This window comes from Nyctibius grandis, chromosome 1, assembly GCF_013368605.1.
Source record: "Nyctibius grandis isolate bNycGra1 chromosome 1, bNycGra1.pri, whole genome shotgun sequence".
Classification (NCBI taxonomy): domain Eukaryota; kingdom Metazoa; phylum Chordata; class Aves; order Nyctibiiformes; family Nyctibiidae; genus Nyctibius; species Nyctibius grandis.
In genome coordinates, this window is record NC_090658.1 from 59,969,051 (window position 1) to 59,996,913 (window position 27,863).

Below are 27,863 nucleotides of genomic sequence, written 5' to 3' on the forward strand. Positions count from 1 at the left end.
CAAAAGGCAATGTGGATGAGGATGTGTGCGCAGTGGGAGGCGATAAGTGCAAAATCAGAACTTCAGGAAGGAAAATGCTTTGAATGTCTGGGCAGGATTTAAACAGCAGGAATGTGAGTATTGCCTGCAACAGTAGTTTGATCATACACAACAGTGAGGTACAGTTCTAAATGTCCGTTTTACTCATGCTTTTTCTTCAAAGGTTAGTGGTTTGTGCTTGTTTTCACACAGATGTCGATGTATTCACAGCATCATTAAGTAAGCAATGGAGAATCAGCCCTTCAGTTCTTTGAAGGAAAAGCTAAGGATGGGGTCAAAATTTTAGTTAGCATAGGAAGGCATTTTTCTACTCAAGTCAATGCACCTACTTCAATTTACAGCTCCTAATATCTGGCCTGAATGCTGCAGAATGAGTACAGGACAGGAGAAGGTGAGGAAAAAATACACAATTTGGTAATACCTATTATATCATTAAGAAGTACAACCTAGAAACTTTCTTCGTTATAGTGAAACTGAACTCCTCTTGGGTCAACTGATGAATATGAGCTGCTTGTCTTTTGAAGGATCTTAGAGAGAGTCTTGGGTCCACAGAAGAATACTCCAATACTGTTGCTGTAATCACAATAACAACAAAAACATGAGAGTAGCGGAGTCAATGGATAAACTGTACCTTTTGGCTGCCTCCAGCTTTCCATCTTTTGAAATGGCTTTTTGAGAAATACATTTGAAAAAATTTGTGTTACTGTCACAAAGTATTACAGTATAATTATTTTAATACTTTAGTGTTTGCTATGTCTTACTACATTATTTATTTGGATTGCTATATTAGAGGTCACAAACTGTTTTAAATGGTAGCTCTTTGATTTTGATCTTCATAGCTCTTTTTAATCAGAGAAGCAAACACTCTGCTTGGGTGGAAATTTTCAGTGCTTTTTCCCCAGCTGAGTTAATTTTTTTTTCTAAAAAATACAAAAAATTCTCAGTTACTTCTGAGTTTTCTTCCCCCCCGCCCCCCCTTAACACTTTTCTGCCTATGGACAATTTTTAAATGGCTGATTTAATAACAAAATTTGTAAATAGGTAGTTCTTATAAAATAAGAATGTGACCAATGTAACAAACAATTGTGTTCATAAGCGCATAAGTCAGTTACAGGGAGCTGGAAACCTGGTTACTTGCTGCAAAGTGCCTTAAAGATCCAGTATAGAAAGCTAATGCCCATCTTCCTCCCTGAGCACCAGAAAACCAGATTTTTCTCAGTTGTACTTAACAAAAGTAACAAAAAGTAATGTTTCAACTATAAGTTTAAAAGCTTTGTTTATGCAGTATAATCCCTATAAAAGGTCTTTCAAAAATCATATTTTCTACTCTTGACCTTTTTCTGGTTTTAATCTTCGTATTTCCTGATTGTATTTATTTTGACCTCCATCGAGTGGTTTCTCTATTACTGTTATTTTTGCAATTTTATGGTATTCTTGTAGCTTACTGTACTCTCTTTGATCTCCTCCCTTTCAGCTTTTTCTTGGGTCTTTTTCATCTTTAAAAAAAGTTCTCTTCTTTTTCTTTTTTGTATCTCTGTCTCCCAAGTGCAAGCCTTTATTTTGCGTTAGCAGGTAAACGTTTGGAAATCATAGAGTCACAAAGATTCTGGAATTTTCTACTGCTGAACACAAAATGTTTCAAATTCTTGCTTCAAAGGCTTTCAGGAACAAAGAAGCTTTTCTCAGACCACTAGCGAATCCACCAAGTTCAAATGAACTGTCTTTGCCAGCAGAGATGAACTAATAACAGAACAGCATAGTCTTGCAAGAGTAGCCAAATATGTTAGGGGAACAAACATATCCTTGACATCATAAGAAAAAAATCACAGTTTATCTCTTTAATAACCATCTTCAAGGGAAATTAATGCTACTTTGTCCTTTGTGCAGAACAGTAATTGGATTGTGTGTTTCAATTATATCTGGACAAAGGCCAGGATATTGAAATACTTCTAAATATTAGATTTTCTTGTCCAAAAATTAGATTTTATTGGCATTCTCTTTCCGAGATTTCTTCATTAAAAGCTTCATTAAGCATAAATCTTCTTTCCACGCAGCAAAAAAATAAAATTATTTTAAAAGGGTCATTTAGAAAGGTTTGCCCTCGCCTTCTCCCGCTGTTTATGCTGAGAGAAGAGTTACCTAACAAGGTTAGAAGCCAACCTGCCTTACCTAGGATGGTTTTCGGCTAGTTGCTTGAACTCATTGTCCCAGTTTGGCCTTCCATAGCAGGTCTTCTGTCTCAAACCAGTAATTACATCCATCTTGTCATCATGATGTAGAGCTATGTGAGTAGCCTAAAGGCAAATTTACAAGCTAATAATTTTAGAGTCAACGACATATAGCGCAAATAAGAGGAGAAAGCAATAATGATGCTTCGCTGTGGAAGATGGAAGTATTAATGAGGGAAAGAAAGCTGCATAATTATCAAATGGGAGAAGAAGGGAGAGGAGAGGAGAGGAGAGGAGAGGAGAGGAGAGGAGAGGAGAGGAGAGGAGAGGAGAGGAGAGGAGAGGAGAGGAGAGGAGAGGAGAGGAGAGGAGAGGGAGATGAGGAGCACTCAAGAGTTCACAATATTACTAGAACTGTAAAAAGCCCTTCCAAAAGTGTCCAAGACCTCAAAGGAGTTCAGTTTCTTGAGATGGAATGTTTGAAAGGAGTTGGGATTAAATACCTGTCTTTACTGGCCTGGGCCTAAGTGCCTCAGTCACTTTTACAAGCAGATTTTAGATTTTTAGTTACCTAAACCTCTTCTCAGCCTTTGGATATCTTGCCCTACACTTCCATCATTGCAGATCCTGAAGTGACAGTGTACTATAACAGAGTTTGACAATAAATATTAGCAATTACATGCACCTTAAGTAAGTCCAGAAATTTCTGCTGCTGATGGAAAAGACAGTGGATGTACCAGCTCAGTAGGGGTAAAACCCTGAGTGTTCTGACTCTTCTGCTCAGGTGGAGGCAGGTGCAGAAAGTAGATCAGCTCAGGTGAAGCACTGAACTAAGCAAGCTGCACAGCTCCTGGTGCCAAGAAAACAAATCCTGATTTTCATGGTCATTTACTGTCTCTGAGCTCCTATGCTACATGCATTACCATGCTATCTGAGTACTTCCCAGGTGCATTTAAAAACAAAGCCACCATCTCTCCTAATTGCGCTGCTATTATGTAGGAGTAATACGTATGTTTTCACTACAGACTATCATCATTACTATCACTGTCAAGAGATTACCAGAGGAGACCTAAGTTAAAAAATGGGCTTTGCATTTAGTTCAGGCCCTAGCATGAGCTAGGCATCATTATCATCTCTTGCAGAACTGGTTGCTGAAATTTAGATCCACTTCCTGGGAATATTGTGTGTTTCTCATGCTAATGAGTCTTCCGTGTCGCTTAACAATTCAATTATTCTAGTCAAGCACAGTTGTCACAAGAGATCATGTTTCTAAAAGGTTCTTCTTGTTAGTTTGGGCCAGAGTCATGGAGGACTTGGAAGAGTCTAAGAGAGAACTTTAAGTGTTTGGTGGGAGTGGGAGGTAGGGAACTGCAGGATTTTTTTAATTGTTTGCAGCAAAATTGTACCACTGAGCAGATGGGCAATTTCTGCTCACATTAAGTGGAACTTTTCCAGGATTTTTGGTGTTAGCTCTTGCTATAGCTCACAGTGTTAAAGTTGCCTAGGAATCTCAGGGGCATTGTAAGGAGCAATAGGCTGAAACATGATTTCTTGTCCAAGCAGAGGCAGACATGTGCCGTATCTGTTTGACCATCTGTTGCCAACATGGAATCTACAAAGAGTTTGAAGCATTGAACAAATATTATGTCTGAGGAGTTAACAACTGCCAGTAGTGGAAAGTGCACTAGAAGGTGTAAATTGCCCGTCCTACTTGGGTTCAGCTTCACCCAACTACTGGTCATCTATATGGAGAGACAGGGAGAGAATGGGGAGAATGTTGGTTTTCTTGTTTGCTAAGGGAGAAGTGAAGTAAAGCATCATCCAAATATTACTGGTGCTGAAGCTCAAATTTTGAGGAGTAATTAACTGGAATTTACTAAAGAAAAGTAAGACCTATAAGATGAGGTAGCTTTGTGGATGTCTGAATAAGGTGGAGCTGTTACCCAGCACAGTACCCTGGGCTTCACAGAATCACAGAATCACATAATCAACCAGGTTGGAAGAGACCTCTGGGATCATCGAGTCCAACCATTGCCCTGACACCATCATGTCAACTAGACCATAGCACTAAGTGCCGTGTCCAGTCTTTTCTTAAACACATCCAGAGATGGTGACTCCACCACCTCCCTGGGCAGCCCATTCCAATGTCTAATAACCCTTTCTGAAAAGAAGTTCTTCCTAATGTCCAACCTGAACCTCCCCTGGCAAAGCTTGAGGCTATGTCCTCTTGTCCTATCGCTAGTTGCCCAGGAGAAGAGGCTGACTCCCACTTCACTACAACCTCCCTTCAGGTAGTTGTAGACTGCAATAAGGTCACCTCTGAGCCTCCTCTTCTCCAGGCTAAACAACGCCAGCTCCCTCAGCCATTCCTCGTAGGTCAGACCCTCCAGACCCTTCACCAGCTTGGTCGCCCTCCTCTGGACTCTCTCCAACACCTCAACATCTTTCTTGAAGTGCGGGGCCCAGAACTGGACACAGTATTCAAGGTGCGGCCTCACCAGTGCCGAGTACAGAGGGACGATCACTTCCCTAGACCGGCTGGCTGCACTATTCCTAATAGAGGCCAGGATGCCATTGGCCTTCTTGGCCACCTGGGCACACTGCTGGCTCATGTTTAGCTGGCTGTCAATCAGCACCCCCAGGTCTCTTTCCGCCGGGCCGCTTTCTAGCCACTCTTCCCTGAAAGAGTAGTAGTAGCTTGATCGGAGTAGGAGAAGCAGCCACTGAAAAGCATTCCTCTTCCCCCACAGCCGTTTAGAGGTGGGATGCTGGAGGGCTCCAGGAGCAAGAGCAGTACCAGTGCAGGTGGGGAGGCAGCACAGCTTCAGGGATGCTCCTGTGTCACCTAACCAGCAGCACAGGATAACGAGGCAGTGCTGACAGGAGACTGGATGATGGGGTTTGAAGAGAAGAAGGAGGCACTTCAGAAAAGTGCAGGGCACACATGTGAAGAGAGTCAGACATCCCAGCAAGAATAGTTGTCTCCCTACCTGATTTCTGGCCTGATGTTTGCCAAAGAGGGAAGTGGGATGATGACAGGTGAGAGATGAGGGCAAATGTGGTTTTTTAGGTTCCTCGACAGCTTCTTTCAAAGCCGGTTTTAGGCAGTACCCTGTGATATTGCTAATGCAGAGTGGTAGTTTCTATAACTGCCATATACTTCACGATGGGAATAGATTTTTCTGAATACAGCTTTATGCATATAGCTCATTACTTGACAGAAACCCTAAGGAAAGCAGAAAGAAACAATGGGTTTTTTTTGTGGCAGCAGAGGCAGGAAGGGAAAATCTCTATGAAATCTGTTTTTTTCAATCTCTACTAGACAGTCCTTCATTCAACAGAGACAGCAGGAAATAAAACAGTAGAGCAAAGACTTTCCTCTGAGAGTTTTTCTGGCAGCTGCCTAACTCTGATCACAGTGTGATCTGAGTGATCCATTTAAAAAAAGAGAGAGAAAATCAACTCGTGGGTCTAGGTAAAGACTAAAGTTGAATAAAATGGACCCAGTCTAAGGATTAAGTACCTCGAGGTGGGATGATCCAATGAAATTATGAGGTGGCAAATTTAAAGTCAATCAGAGAAAATGTCTTTTCAAACAACGTGAATTAGACCATAGAATTTGTTGCCAAGATGTTCCAAGTGCAGCAGATTTCAAAAGTGCACTGGACATATACGTGAACAACAGAAATTATAGTAGATAATAAGAGTAAACATAACCCACACATTTTATACAACCTTCCATGTTTCAGTACAAAAATGCCAGAATCTATTTAAAGACTGTTCCAAAGATGTGGACAAAGTGTCCCTTCACAAGCTCCTGAAAGGTTCTCTGCACTTTTCTGTGAGACCCCTGGTAATCAGCGCTGCCCAAGACAAGATACAGGACTGGAAGGATCACTGGCTTGATTTCTACATTCCTGTTTTCCTAAATGTGAAATGGAAACAGACGGCTTGATGTGTTTATATTTACAGTTCTTTGTCTCTCTGCTTCATCCATCATTTATTCAGCTGTTCCTGTTCCATATGTTACCATACTGGAAAAGCAAGGTACATTAACTCAGACTCGTAAGAGTTTCATTATTACCTGACTTTCATCCCAGCCAGTAAGAAATATATGATAACTTAGAAAATAATTTTTCCCTTTTTCAGCCATTTTTGTTTCCAAATGGGACAGAAGATCAGCAAACCACTCAAATGCTGATGGGTCTCGACAAATCCAGTAAAAATAAACCTGTCAGATAAAAGTAGAGAGATTTAACAAGAAGCAAATTTTCAATAAAACTGCCTAATGATTAGCTCAACTCATTAACCACATAGTGTGTCACTCTTATCCACTGTAGATTTAAACATAACTACACATAATTTTGATGATGTAGATTCTATCTTTTAAAAATTTCATTTTCATCTTAAACATTGAGTGAATATATTAATGTACTAGTGAAGACAGGCAATGTACAAGTTTCCCATCTCCCCCTGCCAGTGCATCTCAACTTTGACTTACTATACCTAACCCTGCATTTCTTGCAAATAACTTGATTATTCTTTGAAATTCTGAATTTATTTTCAGTTGTGTTTAAAATGGAATTTCAGTTTCATTCAGTACTGAAGCAAGGAATTCCTGTTTCTCAAAGCCTTATGCCATAGGTTAACAGTTGATGTGGTCAAAAGATACAGTTACGTTCTTCAAGTCAGATACCCTGTATAAAACAGGCTACAGATTACCCCTACTTCTTTTTTAATGTATTTTTTGTTTAAATTGGAGCATATAATTTCAAGAGAAACATGAAACTGTAATTTTAAACTTGCCAAAGTGGTAAAATGAACCACCATCCCATGATTAGTTTTCTATTGGTAGAAAACCTCGCTATGAAAAATTTACATTTTTTCTCATCCAGATTTCTCTAGCTTCATCTTCTATATGCTGGATCTTGTTTTAGTTGTCTATTGGATTGGAGAGCCTTTTATTAAAGTTTTGTTCCCCAGGTAGAAATTAGAGGCTGGGTTCAAGTCATCCTATAATCCTCTCTGTGGTAGACCAAACATTCCTGGGATCTGTCACTGAGAAGCTAAGTTTCCATCCTTTAATCATTCCTATGGCTTATTTCTGTCTACTCCTCCTCCACTGCAGTCAGTCATGAACAGAGCAGAGAGTTTGTTTAAAAAAAAAAAACACCAGCTAATTTAATGGGATCTTGACATAGGCTAATGCTTGCATAGGGAATAAAATATTTCAAACAAGATGGTTAGTCACTGTCCATATGATGATGAGAGTTTCTATTTCAAGAGTCTTTGCTGTGGCATCTTCAGCTGGATCAGGTGTGACTTCCCAAAACCATTTTTTTGCTCAGTTCCTATAGCCAGCTGGCCCAGGGCCTGTTGTGACCACTCCAGCATGTGCATGATCTATTGTGATCTATTGTCTTAACTACATACAAAGCATCTTCTAACTCATTAACTATGTATAAAAGACTGTCCTGTGTGACCACTTCTGCAGGAACAGTTTCTGCTGACCATTTGCAAATGTCTTATCTGTGTACAACTTAATTAATTTTGCAGCAGGAGCTGCCTGCAAAGTCTCAGGACTGGTGAGATTCCTCTCAGGATCTTAGTCAACACACTGAGAGATACAGTTGTCCTAGGCCGAGCAGGAGCTACCTTAGGGAGTCTTCAAGACAGGCAAAATTTCCCACCTGGAAATCTCCTCCACCAATGCTGTGCTGTGAAGGGGATTGGGAGTACAGCCCATCCCCTGGTTTCAGCTCAGTCCCTTGTCCTGAGTTGGTCCAGCTGTGTAGATGACTAGACTGGGAGTTCCTGCACCACCCAGGGGATGAATGTCTGAAGTTCCCTGGGTGTCTGCCCAGACACTACCTTGATGGCCGGCTGAACCACAATTATAAGACAAACCTGACTGCAATTCTTATAACTTGCATTCCATGGCTCTTGCCACACAATCCATTATTACTTTTGAATAGAGGGCACCAGACCTCAAGTGGGCCTCTGTGGGCAATGTAATTTTGAGTGTAATTATTTTTATAGTGCCTCCAAAGAAATAATTCACAAACATGAAGGAAGCCTGAAAATACACAATTTCAGATGAAAAAGGAATGGCATGGAGGACAATGTATAAGCTTATAACAAGGGGATGGTTGAAACTTGTTTTATTGTGACTGTAATTTTTATTTTGTTGCAAAATCCCTTAATTTCCTCTAACGCATCTCTCTTTGTGCTTACCAGCCCCTCTGTCTGTTATTATAACTCAATATCAAAGGTAACCTGGAAGGTCTGTCCCCAAGGCAATAATTGTGGGACCTCTGGTGATTTGGAAATTGTAGGCCTTTTCCACAGATCAATGAGATAAAGACACATATTAGACACTTCTGAAGTGAAAAATCAGAGAAGAAACCAGAAAGCTATAAAGAGATTTCCTAAAGATTTAGTGTATTAGGTTGTCAGACTTCTGGCAAGGTGGTGGGAGAAAAATATGGTAACACCATGCTTCACTGGAGATTTGGTGAAAGAGACTAACAGTAATTTGAGATGTTTCCTAGATCTGTGTGTACTGTAAGGGACCATCTGTGGTTTGTATAAGAAATATAAATGAAGTATGATCCCAGGAAACAGAGATAAAGCATTCGGGGTTAAGTAGGGTATTTTTACATCCCAGAAACAGGACTGTCTGCAGAACTTTAGTACCAACCATCTTGGCTGTTTGCTTTTTCCCCTTCTGTTTCAATCTTTTGCCTTAAATATAGCCTAATTGCTTTGCAGGGGGGGTTGCTGATGATTTACACTGGTATAGGTTATGAGGAAAAAGCAAGCCCGTTGACTTTATAGCATTTCATTTTTGTGACCAACAACAGTGTTATTTTAAATTACTGGAACTAGAGATGATTTATAGCCTTAACCTTTATGTAGTTTCTTGTGTCTGAATCCTGAAGTCCTTGCTTGTTCCACATCCTCAGCACCTCAAAAATCAGCCCACTGAGTGCTGTCAGTCTGTGTCACACCGTGGCTGTTGATTTGTAGTGAGAAATTTCTTCCCCCAACCTCTACTTGATCATCTTATTTCTCAAGTCTTTTCAGCAGTTCATTTTATGGAAATGTATATTCAGTATGTGTGTGTGGAGAGGAGGCATATGCTTCCAAATGAATAATGAATTGTGCATGGGGTAGCAACTGGGAGCATGTGGGTAGGACTGGGACACAAGCACATTCAAGGAAGGAGGAAGAAAAGCTAGCTGATGGGTTGAGATGATGTGGTCTTTGAAACAGGAGACTGGTTTCCAGAATATCAGGCTATGGATCTTGAAGGAGTGCTTTCAGCTGGTTGCAGACCTGTCTGTCAGAGTAACAGCCAGTCCAACCGAATTGGGTCAAGCCGCCTCTGGCACAGTCCTCTTGAGAAAGAATGTGGCTTTCTGAAGCTGCAGAAATTCCTTAAACTAATCTCTGGTGCGATTTCGCTGCAGTGGTACCCGTTGCACTGCCTCTAATTTTCTCGTTAGAGGTGAAAAGCATTTGGTAATGAAGAAAGACTGTCATTATAAGAAGTATTTTTGGCCATGATTATAATCTTAGAAAGAAAAGAGATAGTGAAGAAGGATGGCCTATGGGCAAAAGGTCTTCTTTTCCCTTAGATCAAAGAAGACTTTAGTATAATATGTTGAAATAAATAGTGTTTACGAAGAAGTGTTCCTTTCTTTACACTGACTGCCCATAACATAGCACAACATATTACATGTATAATTAAAAGACAATAAACGCACAATAAAATTAATCCTTATTAAAACTGTAGAATAAAGCCAGCATCAGTGCATTTCTACAATTAAACAATTATTCTGAATCCTGTATTTTTTTCTTGTAAGACTCATACTATTAGCTGACTGCAATTATTTAGGACCCTTAAAAATCTGTTTTAGATTTGTTTCATTAGTCTCCACCCACCCTACCCCCATCAACTATATTCATCAGCTTGATGGCTTGCCCAGGTAAACTGTCTTATATTTTCCAAGTGCTCTTTTTGCAAATTAAGTTAGATGCAGTATTGCTATTAATCAGACCTGTAATGCAGGGTTTTGAGTAGTTGCTTATTTCTGTAATACTCTGCTCCCTTGCAATGAATGCATATTTATCATTCAGATTCCCACATCCTGAATTTTGTACAACAGACAAGAGCAAGAGCTCCGATACCTCTTTCCTGTAAGGTGAAAGAGCATACTTTGTAAGAGCATACTTTGTAAATCAGCTTCCATCATGTGGAACGTCGTTAATAATTATCTGTTGATGACCGTCTGTCTGATTCTCCCTACTCCCTGAGGTAGAGCTGCAGCTCTGGGCAAAGCCAGCTTTTCGCCAAAGGGGTATAAAAGGTGATGAAGCAAGAGATGTCTGAGGAGGCACTTTCATCCCTGACTCTTGCTGCTTCCTCTTAGACATGACCAGCCCCTGCAAAACCCTCTTACACTTACAGCTGGGCACTTCCCTGCAAAACCACAGTCCTTCCTGATCCTGAGTATACTACACCACACCACCCGTGGGCTGTAGTGTACCAAAAAAGATCAGAGATCTTCCTCTGCCTAATTAATTAATCCAGTGGGCCACTACAGCGAAGGCACAGCAGTGCCTGCAGCCCGGGAATGGGGGTTTGGCAGCCTCCATGAGGCACTGACTTAGAGCTAGGTTGGCAGCAAGCAGCGTTTCATATAAATGCAGGACTAGACTTGAATTCATACCCCTAAATTTGAAGCAAGAGGCCTAAACTGTTCTCAAACACAGCTCAGAAAGATGGTTACGTTTGACAGCAAAAAGAGCCCAGGTTTTTAAGTCTTCAGAAGAAGATATTTAGTGGAGAAGGCTGTGGGCTGAGGTAGAGCTTGAAGCAGAAGGTTATCTTAGGCAGGGACAGTCGGTCTCAAAGCAAATAGAAGAGATTGTTTTTGGTTTCCTCACAATATGTAGCTGAACTCACTGCCACAACATGCTGTGGCTGTCTAAGACCTACATGGGTTCAAAAAGCAACTAGGCAAAGTCATGGAAGAAAAATCTACTAAGGGATATTAAACACAGAGATGCAGATCTTGTGTCAAGACATTACTGAACTGCAAGGTGCTCAAAGGCGAGAAAGTGTCCACTGAAGACTTATCACCATGTGATTTTCTGGTCTTTATACTTTTCCTTAGGCGTTCATGAAGAGCCACTGTTGGAGGCAGGATATTGGCCTAGATGGATCTTTGGTGACACTTAGTAGGACCTTTATTATGTCCTTATATAGGGTAAAAGAGAAAGTGGATGTTTGCTAATATTAGCATCTGATGGATCAGTACAATTTTATCAATTTCAGCAGCAGTTCATCTGAAAAATGAGACCACCAATGGGGAAAAAAGCTCATTTTATGCATAACTAAAACCAGTAGAAACTTTCCAGCCATGACTAGTAGTAGTGCCCTTCCTCATCACAAAAAATTATAGGGAAATGAAGGCTCTAAGGCTATTTAATTGTGAAGAATCAATTAGATAAATGTATACTCCTTTGATTTGCTGCGTTTTTTAAATTATACAGCTGCAGACATTATAGAAGCTATGATTATTTATATCTCAACCGTATGTGGGCAACACTAAGAAATATTAGTTCAATAAGTGTAATGATAGCTGTACTCAAATCAAAATGAAGCTGTTAAAAAAAAGAAAAACCTCTTATTTATTTCCTTAATAGACATTTCTATGGTACTCATCATGGCAGAAAGAGAGTGCTGAATACTTTGAGGAAGATTAAATTATTTGTAATTATACCACAAGTGGAAGCTTTTAACCAATGGAAAAAAAATGTGGAGCTACCCTAAGATTAATTGTTCTCACCAAGATGACTGCTAAATTTTTTAGGTAGTGCTGTGAACTTCCCCAGGACCTTTCATGCAGGCTTTCAAAATATTTAACAAGCACCGATGAAGTTTAGCCTCATAATACCTGTGAAAAATAAGCATCACTATTACCACTGTACCAATAAGGAAACCAAGATATAGAGAAAGGACATACAGAAATCATGTTACTTTTGTATTTCGTAGGAATTCAGAAAAAATGAACTCTATATCAGAAAACCATGGCAGAATGCACCATGCATTTATCTTTGCAGGCACACTTACCCAAGATTCTCCCTAAGCCATGGATGAACACCTTAAGGTATACTACACTCCTGATGCATAGTTAAATTCTGTTCTTTTCCCCTTAAGATAACAACAGCAATGACAATAATAATAGTTTTACTTGTATACATATAGAATATACATAATATACATATATAACATGTATACATTTATATATAGCTCTCCTTCCAGTGGAAAAGATCATTCTGGTACAATCATAGTGTTTGCAAATACACTGCTTTTCACATGTAGCACATATTTTCATTTCTATTTCCCTCCCTTCTCAGTGCTTTTTCTGCCTCAAAGATCCCCCCTGGCAATTTGATCCCGTCCTCAACTCCTCAGTTACTAAAATCCCAGATGCTTTTTCAGTGGCAGCTTGTCATTAAGATGCCAGTTTTAACAGTCTCTCACTTGAAAAGATCAGCCCCTTGGTCCTGCAATCAACTCCATATGTACTGACCCTCTCAGAGATCTGTCCACTCCAATGCAATTTCAACATTTGTCCTTAAATGTGAAATGTTGAACAGTTCCCGATTCAGCTTTTACATTGGAAAATGATCTAAAAGAAGCTGTAAGGTCCACAAGCTACCACTTGCCATGATGGATAGGGAAGAGAATGTTTAATGCTGATTTTTTTCTCTGTTACCTTCTTATCCCTCACCCTACTTCACCCATTATCTCTTCATCCCCTATCCTCCCCCAGAACATGCATAACAGGTTAGTGGATCAAGAGTATGTTAACTTAATTGGTGCCATCCATGCCTTACAGACCCCAATATATTTTTTCAACAAAATAATTCAAGTGATTTGAGGCAGTAATATGCATCTTGATATATGCATCTCATCCAGAGCTTAAAGGCCTTTTTTTGTTCCTTCTATGCTGGCTAATATCCTGACTTTGCAAGGTGAGAAAAGCAGCTGATGTTGCTGAATGCAGCATTCTGGACTGGGACGTGCAGCCAAAGGACCCTCACGAAACCTGCAGCTGGATGGGGAGCAAGTGCTGCCCTTCACTTCTGTCTGAGATGACCTTGCAGGATTTATTTTTGGTAGGAAAGAGGACATATTTCTCTTCTAGCTCTCTAACTATCTGTCTAGCTAAGAAAGACATTCCATGTTTATCTCCTGTTGCTATTGAAGACTTGTTCTTCAGCTTTTACTAAAAACACTGCGGCTAGGGCTACCTTCTTTCCCAGAGAATGACAGTGAATTCAGGAGACCCTATCCCACAACAGCTGCTGAGGCAGCTGGAAAGGGAGTGACTGCTTCTGAGAGCGAGTTAAAGCACCCAAGTGACTCTCTAGCTATGAATTGCCTCTCACCTGGCAAAATAGGCTCATTTGTGGAACTTTTTGATGGAGTGATAAACTTTCCTACCTACCTTCTGCAGTGCCAGTACTGTATTAGGGTTGCAGCATTTGTACCAAATGGATTTTAAAATAGAGGCAAATGGCGTGACTCCAATTCCTGCTGCAATGCACACACTCACTCGGTAGTGAAAGACATCTGTGGTTGCAGATCCATATGGTCCATCCACAGCCAGTCTACAGCAACAAGACATTTAGTCAAGGGTCAGCAACATACAAAATGACAGAAAGGTTAAAATTTGTTGGGTTACATATTTTCAAAACTGAACCTCTGTTAAAATAAAAGAGAAAAGACATATCTAAGATGGCACACAAATTATCCGTACAAACACATTTAATCTTCAGTGGGTGTCATTTAATAGCAAAGCAACTGTTTTTTCTGAAGTGAGAGAACAAGAGCACCCATGTGGGTTTGGGGCCTGGCCATCTATTTAAGCATGCAATTGCAATTTTCTGGCTTTCTGAAATGTGATTAGTCATATAATTGCATGTCCAAATTTAGCTGTGGAATTTGCATATTTAATTACGAATTACTGAAAAGCATCCTGTTTTAGAGCTTTATTTTCTATATTGTATATACCAAAGTAAAGAGGAACAGATTATATTAATAATTTTGAAAAGTTCTCTGTATGTGTTAAAGTAATAAAAAGGAAAGCAAGGAAGAGGTCATCGTAAGCAAGGAAACTACTATTTTCTCAGCTCTTTCTGAAAAACCAATATTTCAGCAATACATTTTTGGCAATAATACTGTACTTAGTATCTGACATAAAGGCAAAATGTGTACGGAGAAACGCTTGTTTGTGTTACTACCTCCTATAATTAATGTTGCTGATGCTGAGGCATTCATTTTGGTCAAAATTAGAGATGAAAAAGATCGTTAAATAATCAGATTCATTCCTCTAGCAACATGGAATGTAAATATACACAGTACTTTGGAGTGTATTCAGATTTAAATAAAATTATCTTTTTTTGTTAATATTTATTGTTATTCAGATTGTTGCCCAGCCCTGTACTTTTTGAGCACTCAAAACTTCCTGTAAAATACGGTTAATTTAGGGAATATATGTGAAGTGCCTAAGAACTGCTTTCAGGTAAGCTTTCTGTGTAGTTCACTGTGGGCTTGGGAGCAATTCTCATTATTGTTAATAGATTGAGAAAAAAATGATCTGGAAGGAATTTCAAGAGATTCTTTAACCTGTCTCTGTGCTACAAGACAGGATCGATATTTCTGAATCATTCCTTACAGAGATTTGTCTCATCAGTCTGCTCCTAAATTGTCAGATGACAGGGATCCCATCACTGGTTTGAACGCCTTGCTCAGCCATAGCTAGAGAGCTTAGCCAAATACAAAGAGTTAGAGAAATAGGAAGGAGAAAGCGAGAAAGAGAAACTGAGATATACAACCCACTCATTTGATCTAGAAAGGGTGGAGAAAGTTAGGAAGGTAGTAAACAAAGTGACAAAAAATAATACATTTGCATTTGCCAAGGGAGGAGTAGAAAACAGGGCTATAGACTGTTTCTAGCTATGGTTTGGATTGTCTGTATTCTTTGTGTCCATCTACACAATTTCACTAGAAAGAAGCATTATACTTTTGGGGAAGGCAGGGAAAGTATTTTGTTTTGGAAAAGTAACAGTAATGGATTCTTGTATTATGTTTAAATTCTAAACATTGGCTGATCAACATGATTGTGTAGTGCTCCTGACTGTAAGAGAAGTTAGATTTTGGGACAGTGTGCTACAACAGCAATTGAGTGAGCCAAAATCCTAAAGAGACATAGTATGGAACTTGATTATTTTCACAGGACTAGTCTGTTCTATGGTCTTATCTCTCAAATTGGCCAGAAATCATGACTCACTGTCTATGCTACTTGTATAAATGCATGTACATTTTATTTTAGTCTTCTTTTATTAATTACAATATACATATTTTATTCTTAGAAACTTACCTTATAATTCAGTTGCTACACGTCTTCTGTCTTCTGCTCAGTTTCTGCTATGTGTTATTTTTTAATATATTCACCGATTTGGTGTTTAGATATTGAAACCTATGAAAAAGGCTTGTTTTTTTCTTTATTGATAGCTTAACTATTGAAATATTCTTTTTAATATATTACAAGAAATCAACTGAATGATGGCGTTAGGCACCCTAACAAGATTAAAAAGAAGTCTTTATATGTGACAGTGCTGTTAATTTCAGCCCTGCATTGTGGCCAGCAACGTTTGATAACATTTTTCTCTTTCTCATTCTTTACACTGGCTGTCAATCACTTTGGACCATTTTTGCTCTGGTTCTGCTGAAATGGCATACTTCTCATTCCAGTTGCCTTTAACAAAGGCACAGCTTTCATTTCTAATTCTTATTAACTGATGTAATGCAAGAACTGAACCAGACTTTCTTCTCTGCCCTCACCTTCTATTATTTTTCTGTAGCTCAGTGGTGTTTATAAGCTTTTTAGGGGAATGTTCTTTAGCATTGAAGTCCCATTAAATTATAAAAATGTAGTTAAACAAGTGCATTTTGCTGTTCGGTTGTACTAGAACTCCCTCATAAAAAGCAATTTGCTAGGGGGAGCATAGTCCCTTTGGTCCCAGACCCTACACACTCCACCAGAATTGAAATGATCCTGTGCTGAGCTCTTTACTGAAAATCTCCACTACACCTGAAAGGAGCTGCGTGGTTTGAATCCATTACATATAGAGCCAGGTGCTTAGCTGGTGTAAGTCAAGAAGGCTCCATTAACTTCAGTGGAGCCTTGCTGACTTGCAACAATGAAGCATCAACCTTTTGCTTGGATTGAGATGCCACAGATACAGAATGTGAACACCAATAACCTGTATAAAAGTGGAGCAGGGTTTGGAAACCAGAGAGAGAGTTGAGAGAGACTGCTGGAAAGAAGTCAGGTTCAGGCAGAAGTTTCTGGGGCCACAAAATACCTAAGTAACTGAAAGGGAAAAGCTGGAATTTTGGGTAGCAGGTGATGGGTGCCATCAGAGCATAAACATACAGGCACAAAGCTTGCAGATAGCTTCCAGTGTCATTTTAATTCAGTTCTTAAGCACCTATGTGTCAAAATCGGTATCTCTAGGTGTAGATATAGATGTAGAGATTTATATGATAGCGACAGATGATATTGATATGGACAGAATCGCAACCCTGAACTTCAGGAGGGCCAACTTTGGCCTTTTCAGGCAATTGCTAGGGGAAATCCCATGGGACAGGGTACTAGAAGGTAAGGGGGCCCAAGATAGTTGGTTAGCGTTCAAGGACTGCTTCTTCCGAGCTCAAGATCAGAGCATCCCAACAGGTAGGAAGTCAAGGAAGGGTACCAGGAGACCTGCATGGTTGAACAGGGAACTGCTGGGCAAACTCAAGTGGAAGAAGAAGGTGTACAGATCGTGGAAGGAGGGGCTGGCCACTTGGGAGGAATATAAGTCTGTTGTCAGAGGATGTAGGGAGGCAACTAGGAAAGCTAAGGCCTCCTTGGAATTAAACCTTGCAAGAGAGGTCAAGGACAACAGAAAGGGCTTCTTCAAATACATTGCAGGTAAAGCCAACACTAGAGGCAATGTAGGCCCACTGATGAATGAGGTGGGGGTCCTGGAGACAGAGAATAAAAAGAAGGCGGAGTTACTGAATGCCTTCTTTGCCTCTGTCTATACTGTTGGAGGCTGTCCTGAGGATCCCTGGACCCCTGCGGCCTCAGAAGAAGTCAGGATAGAGGAGGAATCTGTCTTGGTTGATGAGGGCTGGGTCAGGGACCAATTAAGCAACCTGGACGTCCATAAATCCATGGGCCCTGATGGGATGCACCCACGGGTGCTGAGGGAGCTGGCGGAAGTCATTGCTAGGCCACTCTCCATCATCTTTGCTAAGTCATGGGCAACAGGAGAGGTGCCTGAGGACTGGAGGAAAGCGAATGTCACTCCAGTCTTCAAAAAGGGCAGGAAGGAGGACCTGGGTAACTATAGACCGGTCAGCCTCACCTCCATCCCCGGAAAGGTGATGGAGCAACTTGTTCTTGGTGCTGTCTCTAGGCACATCAAGGATAGGGGGATCATTAGGGGCAGTCAACATGGCTTCACCAACGGGAAGTCTTGCTCAACCAACTTGATAGCCTTTTATGAGGATGTTACCCGGTGGATAGATGATGGTAAAGCTGTGGATGTGGTCTATCTCGATTTCAGTAAAGCGTTTGACACGGTCTCCCACAGCATCCTCGCAGCTAAACTGAGGAAGTGTGGTCTGGATGATCGGGTAGTGAGGTGGATTGTGAACTGGCTGAAGGAAAGAAGCCAGAGAGTAGTGGTCAGCGGGACAGAGTCCAGTTGGAGGTCTGTGTCTAGCGGAGTTCCGCAAGGGTCGGTTCTGGGACCAGTTCTATTCAATATATTCATTAATGACTTGGATGAGGGATTAGAGTGCGCTGTCAGCAAGTTCGCTGATGACACAAAACTGGGAGGAGTGGCTGAGATGCCGGAAGGCTGCGCAGCCATTCAGAGAGACCTGGACAGGCTGGAGAGTTGGGCGGGGAGAAATTTAATGAAATATAACAAGGGCAAGTGTAGAGTCCTGCATCTGGGCAAGAACAACCCCATGTACCAGTACAAGTTGGGGACAGAGCTGTTGGAGAGCAGTGTAGGGGAAAGGGACCTGGGGGTCCTAGTGGACAACAGGATGACCATGAGCCAGCAGTGTGCCCTTGTGACCAAGAAGGCCAATGGCATCCTGGGGTGTATTAGAAGGGGTGTGGTTAGCAGGTCGAGAGAGGTTCTCCTCCCCCTCTACTCTGCCCTGCTGAGGCCGCATCTGGAGTATTGTGTCCAGTTCTGGGCCCCTCAGTTCAAGAAGGACAGGGAACTGCTAGAGAGAGTCCAGCGCAGAGCCACAAAGATGATTAAGGGGGTGGAACATCTCCCTTATGAGGAGAGGCTGAGGGAGCTGGGTCTCTTTAGCTTAGAGAAGAGGAGACTGAGGGGTGACCTCATTAATGTTTATAAATATGTAAAGGGCAAGTGTCAAGAGGATGGAGCCAGGCTCTTCTCAGTGACATCCCTTGACAGGACAAGGGGCAATGGGTGCAAGCTGGAGCACAGGAGGTTCCACTTAAATTTGAGGAAAAACTTCTTTACTGTAAGGGTGACTGAACACTGGAACAGGCTGCCCAGAGAGGTTGTGGAGTCTCCTTCTCTGGAGACATTCAAAACCCGCCTGGACGCGTTCCTGTGTGATATGGTCTAGGCAATCCTGCCCCGGCAGGGGGATTGGACTAGATGATCTTTCGAGGTCCCTTCCAATCCCTAACATTCTGTGATTCTGTGATTCTGTGTGATTCTGTGACTTTAAATCTTGGATTAGTCATCACGTCATCTTGGTAAATGTTGGCCTAGGTTCATGACTGTGTTTATTTCTGGGTTTTTCTGTAATGGCATATTTATGGATCCAGAACTCTGAACTAATATTGTGTCATGAAGAACACACACAAAATTAATTAAAATGCTAACATTTGTTTTAAAATGTAGAATTAACATTTTAAAATGTTTTTTTTTGTCATTCAAACCTTGGTAGCATCCACAATTCCTTGAAAGCTTTTTCCTCTGCTCCGAAGGCCTTGAAGAGGGCTGCAGTCCAATCCCCGACGACCCGTATGTGAACACTGAAGAAGTCCTCCTCGGGAGCTGAGGTGAGGGTGAAAGGGTGCCACTCCAGCTGTGAGACAGATGGGCACTGTAGAAAGATATATTGGCCAGGTCCCATTTTAAAGCCACGTTTCTTCATGTGGAGCTCAAGAACTCCAGAGGAATGCTTCACCACCTAAACAATAATAAAAGGACCTGTTTTATCTTCCTTCAGAGGAGTAGCTGTTTGTTTCCATTAGGTTATAGGTGACTTTACAATCATTTCTGCTTGAGTTCAACCATGAGTTAATGCAAATTGAGATGCACAGTAATTTTTAAATGTCTTATAGATTATGTCCTAAACTGCATGTTGCAGTGCTGTTGCTGCCAATAGCTTGAGAGCATGTACAGTGTGTATTGTGGGGCAGCTTGCTTTGTGAGTTTAAGAGGCAGAGGAAAGGCTGTAACAAGTCAACAGTTTGTCAGCTTTCTATCTTGGTAGAGCCTATGCAAAAGTATTCCTTAATAGACTGGAATAATTTCCCAGTTTTACTCTCATGTAACACAATTAACGTGTATGGGATTGGTTTTAGTTTGGCAAGAAGAAAAAAGCCCAGCGAGCTCAATTCTAATATACTTTTTTAAGAGGTAATCCCAGTTAAGCGGCCAGTTTTATACGTCACGCATAGTATACTGAGGAGATTCTCAGATCACAATCACTGTGTGAAATCAGCAGGAAGACTTATCCAACATGCTTTTCTCCTCACACAAGATAAACCTATTTCTGATCACCGGCTTGATACGTGTGGACTGGGCTGTTTTGATAGCGGCATTCCCCATCCATTCTGCTGTGACTTAAATAGGCCCTTAGCACACAGAGATATTTACAACTGGGGTAAATTGTTGCAGTGGTAGTAATGAAGCTTTGACTATTTATGCTAACTGATAATATAACCCTTAATCTCCTTGGAAGCCTCCAGATTTGAAATTAAAACCATGTCCTACTGAAGTTGAGGGCGTCTCTGGCATTTACTGCAGTGGAACACAGTTTCAGTTTGTGAAAAAAGAGAGAGACTCTCTGCGCAGACATTTGTGTTAGGGCGATGTAAAGTCTGGTACTTCATTAATCAAGTTTGGTCCCATATGGAATATTCTTATGGGCTTGCTATTGAAATAAATGCAAAACCTAAAATCAATACTTGGCTGAAACCATGGTAATGATGGGAGAGCTGCTGAAGCTAGGAGTGAAAAATGAGGTCATAATATAGAGAAGTTACCTATAAAAGATAGATAAATAAAAAATTTACAAATTTTTTTTTTTTACGCAGACATGCAAGCTACTTTACATACCTTAGTAATGACCACCTCCTGTTGAAATCTCCAAAATCTAACAATTCTTTCACAGGTGTACAACATGATAGGACTTAAAACCCACTTCCAAGCCTGTAGAAAGTTGCGTATTTAAAAACAACATTTATTTGAATGTCTACAAAAATATTTTGCATTTCTGGTTTAAATCAGCAGGTAGCCTAAAATGAAATTATTTGATTTCTATTCTGTGATTTTTGCTTTGCCTTTCTCAGAAGAGTATTTCTGTTGCTATTGTAGCAGTTCTGGCTTTCTCGTGGAACAGACATATGGGACTCCTTCACAGACGCACTCCAAAAGCGGTGCTAATATCTATCTGTATTCTGGCCAAGAAGAGTCCTTTAAAATCTTTTTCTACTAAAAGGCAAAAGGATTAATCTATTTATGTGTTACATATAGATGTCATTGGACCTGAAGATGTAGAGATGCATACATTTATACAATATTACCCATAGCCTTACTATTTTTTTGCTCTTCAAAGTCTAAAATATTTCAGAAGGGTCAGATAGGAGTAGCTTTTGTTGTCAGCTGTGAGTTTTCTGATGCTGCATGAGAAAACATTAAGTCCCAAATATTCAATTAGAGGAATGGGATACATTTCCATTTAATCCATTAGTCAACTCTGTATCAATAAATGTATTTTTTTTTTTTATCTAAGATGCTAAGCTGATCATACTTTAAGTATTGTAGATGATTGCTGTGCTTGTACTTGCTAATCGTATGTACTGATCACTATAACAATCAAAGATACTTGGCTATTCAAGTATACTAGCTGATGATTTCACTGAGTTGCACTGATGATAGCTAAGATAATTATATGTAATTGAATCTTCATGATTTGAAATTTTTTTTTTTCTAGAAGACATACTGTTTTATTTCCAGTTTTGTTAATTACACAGCTCATTCTAGCAAACTGAAGTCTCCACAATCATGTGTTTTTTAAAATCTCCAAAGACTAACTTTACTTGGTGAAACATTGACTCTGCTCCACAAGCTGGGTAACAGGGGTTATAAAGTATCTTTTATGAGAAGCAAGCCATAAAATTATGTGGCTTCCCTGGAAAGTGCTAAGAGGGTGGAGTGGCAATTTCCCAAGGTTAAGTCTTGAAAATTAAATTAAAAAAATACACGATTTAATAGTGGGAAGAAACCAGCATAAGCCAGAAGATTCTTTGTTAAAGCAGAAACTCAACACATCCGTTGTCCCTAAATACTACAGGTGTCTCTGCACAGTGGGTAATCTCACATCTTGAATATATTTGCATATATCAATCCACAATAATGATGAGAGCTGTTTTTCCTCTCTTCTATTTGTGCTACCTGTAAATAAAAGCATGTGACAGGAATGTTAAGGTTGCAGGCTACCCTGTGTGAGAGCTCAGCTGAGATTTCAAATGTGCCATTGCTCCAGTGCAACGGAGCATTCAATCCAAAATATCTTTTGGCTGGGTTGGGACAACAGGGCATCCACCAGGAGGGATGGGCTGCTAGGCCACATGGCTCCTGGCCAGATAATCAGGGTGTCAGTATTCTTGCCCAAGTGGTGTTTCCTCCTGTAATGAGAATGAACTGAGATGGGGCAGTGATGGCTCAGGAGAGGCTGCGAGGATAAAAGTTCAGACATGCTGGGTGCAACAGAAGTGCTTCTTCATCCTCAGGGGGAGCCAGATTGGGCTCCTACCTGCTGAAATATGGAGCAGGGGAGCAGATGTGGCATGACTGAGGGGGAGCCCACCATGGTAGCCTCCTCCGGGAGCCATGGCCAGCGGGGCGTGCACTCCGGTATCACCTCACGCAATCCCAGCTGTGCACAGGGCTGTGCAAGCCTCGCCATGGCTTTTTAGCCTCTGAATGAATTTGTGCTCTCTGTCTGTGGTGTCTAGCAGGTATCACACCATAGCACATTACCCACCCAGCAAAGCACTGTTCTTATAAATGATCTATATGCCATATGGTATTATCACAATTCATTTGAAGTAATGTGACTTTGCAACTATGGCCTTGGGTATGCAGGAAAGTGTGGCAAAATAGTTTTAACATGGAGAAGTGGAAGTTCTTTCCAGTTAGCTTTATGATAATGAATGTAAAGACATGCTGTTGGGAGCAAGCTTGTGTCAGTATTCATGGTGCATAGCCATGTATTGATTTTTATGGCGACATTGTAGCTGAAATTTTTAGAGAGGCATTCGTTTTCTCATTAATATGCAGGTTGGATAGTGGCTAACAATAGTTTAGTTTAAGAAAAATCTATGTCAGCCATTAAAAGAGCTACAAGACACTGAATGCTAATTTTTTTCCTTTACTTTAGGATTTCCTTTGGTATGTTTTCTCTTTTTGGAAGAAACAACAAAAACTTGCATATGAGCAAGCTAGATCTTGAGCTGTAAATGTTAAATGATTTTGTTTGGATGCTAGACATCTGACATACTGTACAAGTCTGCTGCTTAATTACCCCCTGTGGATTTGCAATCTTGTTGCAGCAAAACCACCCTTCCGTGGGACATTTTTCTTGCTTTTCGCCTTTCTCTTTCATAATTCATTGTTTCAAATTCTCTCCTTTTTACCTAACTTAAGACATCAAGGCTGGACAATATGAAGCATGTGCCCCAAAGCAAGGACATAATTTTATCTCCAACTTAATCTCCCTTGGTATTTAGACTACCCACATTAAAGTACTATTAGTTAAAATAATAATATTAATTTGCATCCCTAGCTTTACTATTCCATTGTATTTTCTGTATCTCTCCCCTCATAAGGTTTTCACTTGGAGGCTATGTTTTTGCAATGAACACATCAAGGATATTGGTGATACTGAATAATTAAAAATAAATGTACACAACAGATTTAAATAGAGTACAATTCTGAAATCCATACCCTATGGCGGTATGCCTATGGGGGTGTTGCCTAATGAAAGGATCTTCCAGAAATAAAAATTATTATTAATGACACCAAAATTTTATAAATCACTATTGGTCTGTACCCATCTATAGTGATTATAGAGGAGGTTGGGATCAATATCTTAATGCACAGGGAGAGGTCGTGGAACAGAAATGTGAAACTACTCTCTAAACATGACACTGAGTGCCAATCACTAGCATATACTCCAGCCCCCTGCTCCCTAAGACATTTGGCCTCCCAACGAAGGACATTAAGTTAAAAAGAGAAGACAAACATCACTCTTACCACAGGTTTGTTGCCGGAAAACTGCGGCAAAGGGCACTGAGTTGCGTTCTCCCATTCCAGGTAGTGATCTTTACAGTAAGTGACATTGTGAAGCAGAAGACTCTGAGGCGTCTGACCTCGGACAAGCTGACTTAAAACAAAAATGTTCATCAGTGATGCATACTTCTTTTTGCAAGGTTTCTGTGCATGTGTAGGTTTTGCACTAGTAGATGAATGCAGATTCAGAGATAACTGAAAGTTCAAGAACTGGCCATTTCAACCCTGTTCTGATCTATTGTTCAAATTACCTTTCCTTTAGCTTTGCCATGACTTCTTGACCAAATGCAAGAAGTGTGTTATAGCATTGGTGTACGTCAATGCAGCTGAAGTGTGGAGAGTCCTTGTGTACAAAATGTACATTTTGCTCTTTGTGGCAAAATTGGAATGATTTCCAAGTTCTTTGTAGGAGACACTTTGACCTCCTCTGTATATGAGCATCTGTTATAGTTTAGAAAAATAGTAAAATTTAGTAGTGACAGACTTTCTCTTTCCTTTGCTGCTTTCTAAATGCATTTTTAAAAGCTGCAGATAAACTTGGAGGACTGTAATTAGATGTACACTCTCTAAACATATTAAATTCTAGCTTTTTTACATCTGAGAATGTTAATGATATGAATTTTCCCAAACATATCAATCCTGACTGTTCAGTTTAAATGGTTTTCAGCTGGTGTTGATTATGGGTAGAGAAGGAAGCTCTTTATGGGGAAACCCTCTTTTTTTTTCATATTGTTTCTCTGAATTTTCCCTTCCATACTTACTTTGGCTCTACAGCATTAGCCTGTCCTGCCCACTAGTCTAACAAGAGACAAGGAGATAAGTGCTGCCTTCTTTTACATCGCAATGTCATCGACTGCCACCAGTTCAGACAAAAAGACAGAAAAGGAGACAGGCTTGAGTGAGTTTTGTTCAGTCACCTGGGAAGGAGGAAGGGATGGGAAGTGAATGAAACCTTGGGTTTGACTCCTTTTCATCAATGGGGTAGTGGTAGGGATGTGCTGGGGCAGCAGGGAGCTGCTCTGTTGCAGTGCACTCCCAGCCTGGAGCAAGCAGCGTGCTCATTGAATGCTATCGAAAGGGCTGTTAAATAAGTGCCTCCTTTTCAGGGAAGTCTCTTGCTGAGGAGTGTCGATCAGCTGGCGAGGCAGAGGGAGCTTACAAAGCTGAAGGTTTAAAGGGTTCATTATAGTTGTTTGAAATTGGATTCTAAAAGATTTGCCAGAGAGAGAGGGGAGGGGGCCATTTTAATAAGACCAGGATACAGTTTACAGCTTTTGTTTGCGCCTGTGCCTCTGAAAATTGGGACTAATTAATTAGGCCAATTTCAGGAACACACAAAGCCAAACTGAATGTGGCAGCTCTCAAATTGCAAGTAAAGAGGTGAGAAAAGTAACACACCACAAAACATTGTACTAGCCTGTTCCCTGCCCCATGGTGACGCCATGTATCTCCAGAAAACAGGCACACGCACACACTGCCATGGGCTAGGAAGTTCCTCTGTGTCAAAGAGTAGTGGTTTATATGTACTATAGTGGTGGACTATACCATCTGAATGTTTTACAAAACAGACATAAAAAGTGTATTGTGGTAACACCAAGTGACTGTGTCCTTAGGTCTGAAGAGCTTTACTACAGCTTGAGGCCATGTGTATGCTAGATAGTCAGCAGGAGATCTGTGGAGTAAAGCAGTCTTTGTTGAAGGCCTTGCACTGAACATATTTGAGGGCTACCTAGGGCTTAGGACTAGGTCTGGTTTGGTCCTGTGGACGGATCACTTGTTAGTGCTTGGCACACAGAGATGTGTTCCTGTCAGTGTAGTTTCATCCCAAAACACTCTGTGTTATGCAGTCCAGGGATTGCACCATGGCATGAGCCAAACCTTGGAGGTGAGAAGGACCATGAGATTTACCTCTAAACTGCACTCCCTGTCTATCTGGATTAAAATGTGAATGTTGATGCACCACTGTAGATTCACATTAACACTATTGCAAAGAAATGAGAAAAGGAAATAGGGGAAAGCACACAAGGGAGAAGGAGCAGAAGATGTCAGTGGAGCTGGAAACGGAAAATGGAAATGTTTTCAGCACTAGGCACCTTCTTGCTCTCACTCTGCATCGACAGGGGATTTATCAGCCCCTGAGCTTCTCAGGGAGGCTCCCCTGACTCTGCTGTCCGTCAATGTAAGAACTAGAGCCCTGTACCAAGAGGATGGACCTTCCTCTTGTGCTGAGGAACGTGGAGACAATCAGCGACCTGGCAGTCGTCCCTCTCCATAAAAGCCACCTGACTGGGCTAGTCATAAACTTGAGTTTGTTACTGTACTCATTTAAACCTGGTTTGTAATATAGTGCCTACTGCTACTGCACAGTATTTCTCTGTGGTGAGGAAATTTGGAGTTCTTTTCCCCACAGAGAAAGAAGGCCAAAACCACTTTACATTTATGGAAGCACAGGTGAATGGGCACAGGGACATCCACCATCAGGTAGCTGACATCCTGAAAGCTTGTCAAGCTTGTATAAGCTCTCTCGCAAAATGCCTTACAAGAGCTATGAGCATAAGATCTATCCCTTATTAATTTGAACCCACAGAGGTTTGATTCCTAATCTGTAATGCCCCCAGTTGCCAGGGATGAAAGTTCATTCAGACTGATGCATTGATAAGATGCAGGTTGTAAGATGGTAGAAGAGTGGTTGAAAGAGCTAAAACATACTTTTATTCCTCAGAAAAGTGGTGTGTTTTAATTTCAAAATGCTTTCATTTTGAAATCTGTCTCCAAGCAAAGATCCCAGCAGTTTGTTAATAGAAAGGCACAGGATTATAGATTTGAGTCATGTTTTATCTCAAACTGTGTACATATACCCCATGTAGTTTATGCAGACACTTACCCCATACCATGGATTATTAAACCAATGAAGAAAACCACAAAGAGGTGATGAGTATACCAGAACACCTCATAGCATGACCTTCTGATGAGTTCAGTGGATGAAGTCATAATCAGAATTAAAGCCACAGTTATCACAACTCCAGTTATTCCAGCTATGGTGGTTAGTACCTCTCCTGCTGTGTTCTAGAACAAGAATACATTATTAGTATTAGTATTAGTAGTTATTGTTGTTATAATTGTTATTTTTATTACTACTTCTGTTACTGTTACTATTGTTACAGCTGCTGCTATTGCATATGAAGCCAAAATCTAAGATATATTTTCAGCATAGGAACAAAACCAGAACAAGACATGGAGGCAAGGCAAACCTCCGTTTTACCACAGAAGAGCATGGAAAAGCATCCTTCTGCTCTGTTTCCACTCAGGCTTATTCCAGACAGATGTGTAAATGTTTGCTGCCACTTATTTGTTTCCGGAATTGAAAGGAGAAAACTATACAGTTTTTGTTAGTACTTTTATCTGTTTTGCTTATGTAAAAGTGTCTAAGAAAAGAAGGAAAATCATTAGAGAAATCAGAAGATTAAACCTAGAGATATAATAGGCAAAACAACACTAGAAACCAGCCTGTTCATGTGAGGGTGATAAAGTGAGGTACTAAGACACTTACAGCCTTACGGGGCTCTTTCGTGCTTATTTTACTTCAAAGTTTGTGGGGTTTTACCAGCCCTGAAATGGTGTATAAAAATGGCATGCTCTCGTTTCCCTAAACATCATGTCTCATTTACCTGTTCCTTACATTTTCCTGCAGATATTTTGGATAATACTTGGGTTTATATTTTAAAAGATATATTTATATTTACATTTTCATGCTTGTCAGTGATAAAACATTAATATGCTGGGCTAGAACATGTTCCTTCTTGTTCATGACTCACAGACATCAGCACAGGTCTGTTACATCTGTCTAAACCCACCAAAATAAACTGAAGTGAGAATGAAGATGTATTTTGAACACAACAACAACAGTCAGATGCTGATCTCAGTTATAAAGTGCAAATC

General features: G+C 40.5%; 1 protein-coding gene across 1 annotated transcript in view; it reads right to left on the reverse strand.

Annotated features, from left to right (window-relative positions):
- Positions 1 to 485: 485 nt before the first annotated feature.
- Positions 486 to 27,863, reverse strand: part of NOX3 (NADPH oxidase 3) — a 48,579-nt gene continuing 21,201 nt past the window's right edge. Inside the window, exons 6-13 of the mRNA XM_068406513.1 lie at positions 26,809 to 26,990; positions 23,889 to 24,018; positions 20,688 to 20,780; positions 19,280 to 19,533; positions 13,733 to 13,895; positions 6,292 to 6,438; positions 2,209 to 2,333; positions 486 to 612 (exon numbers count right to left, since the gene is read on the reverse strand). Coding sequence (XP_068262614.1) covers positions 486 to 612; positions 2,209 to 2,333; positions 6,292 to 6,438; positions 13,733 to 13,895; positions 19,280 to 19,533; positions 20,688 to 20,780; positions 23,889 to 24,018; positions 26,809 to 26,990 — 1,221 coding nt within the window. The remainder of the gene's footprint in view (positions 613 to 2,208; positions 2,334 to 6,291; positions 6,439 to 13,732; positions 13,896 to 19,279; positions 19,534 to 20,687; positions 20,781 to 23,888; positions 24,019 to 26,808; positions 26,991 to 27,863) is intronic.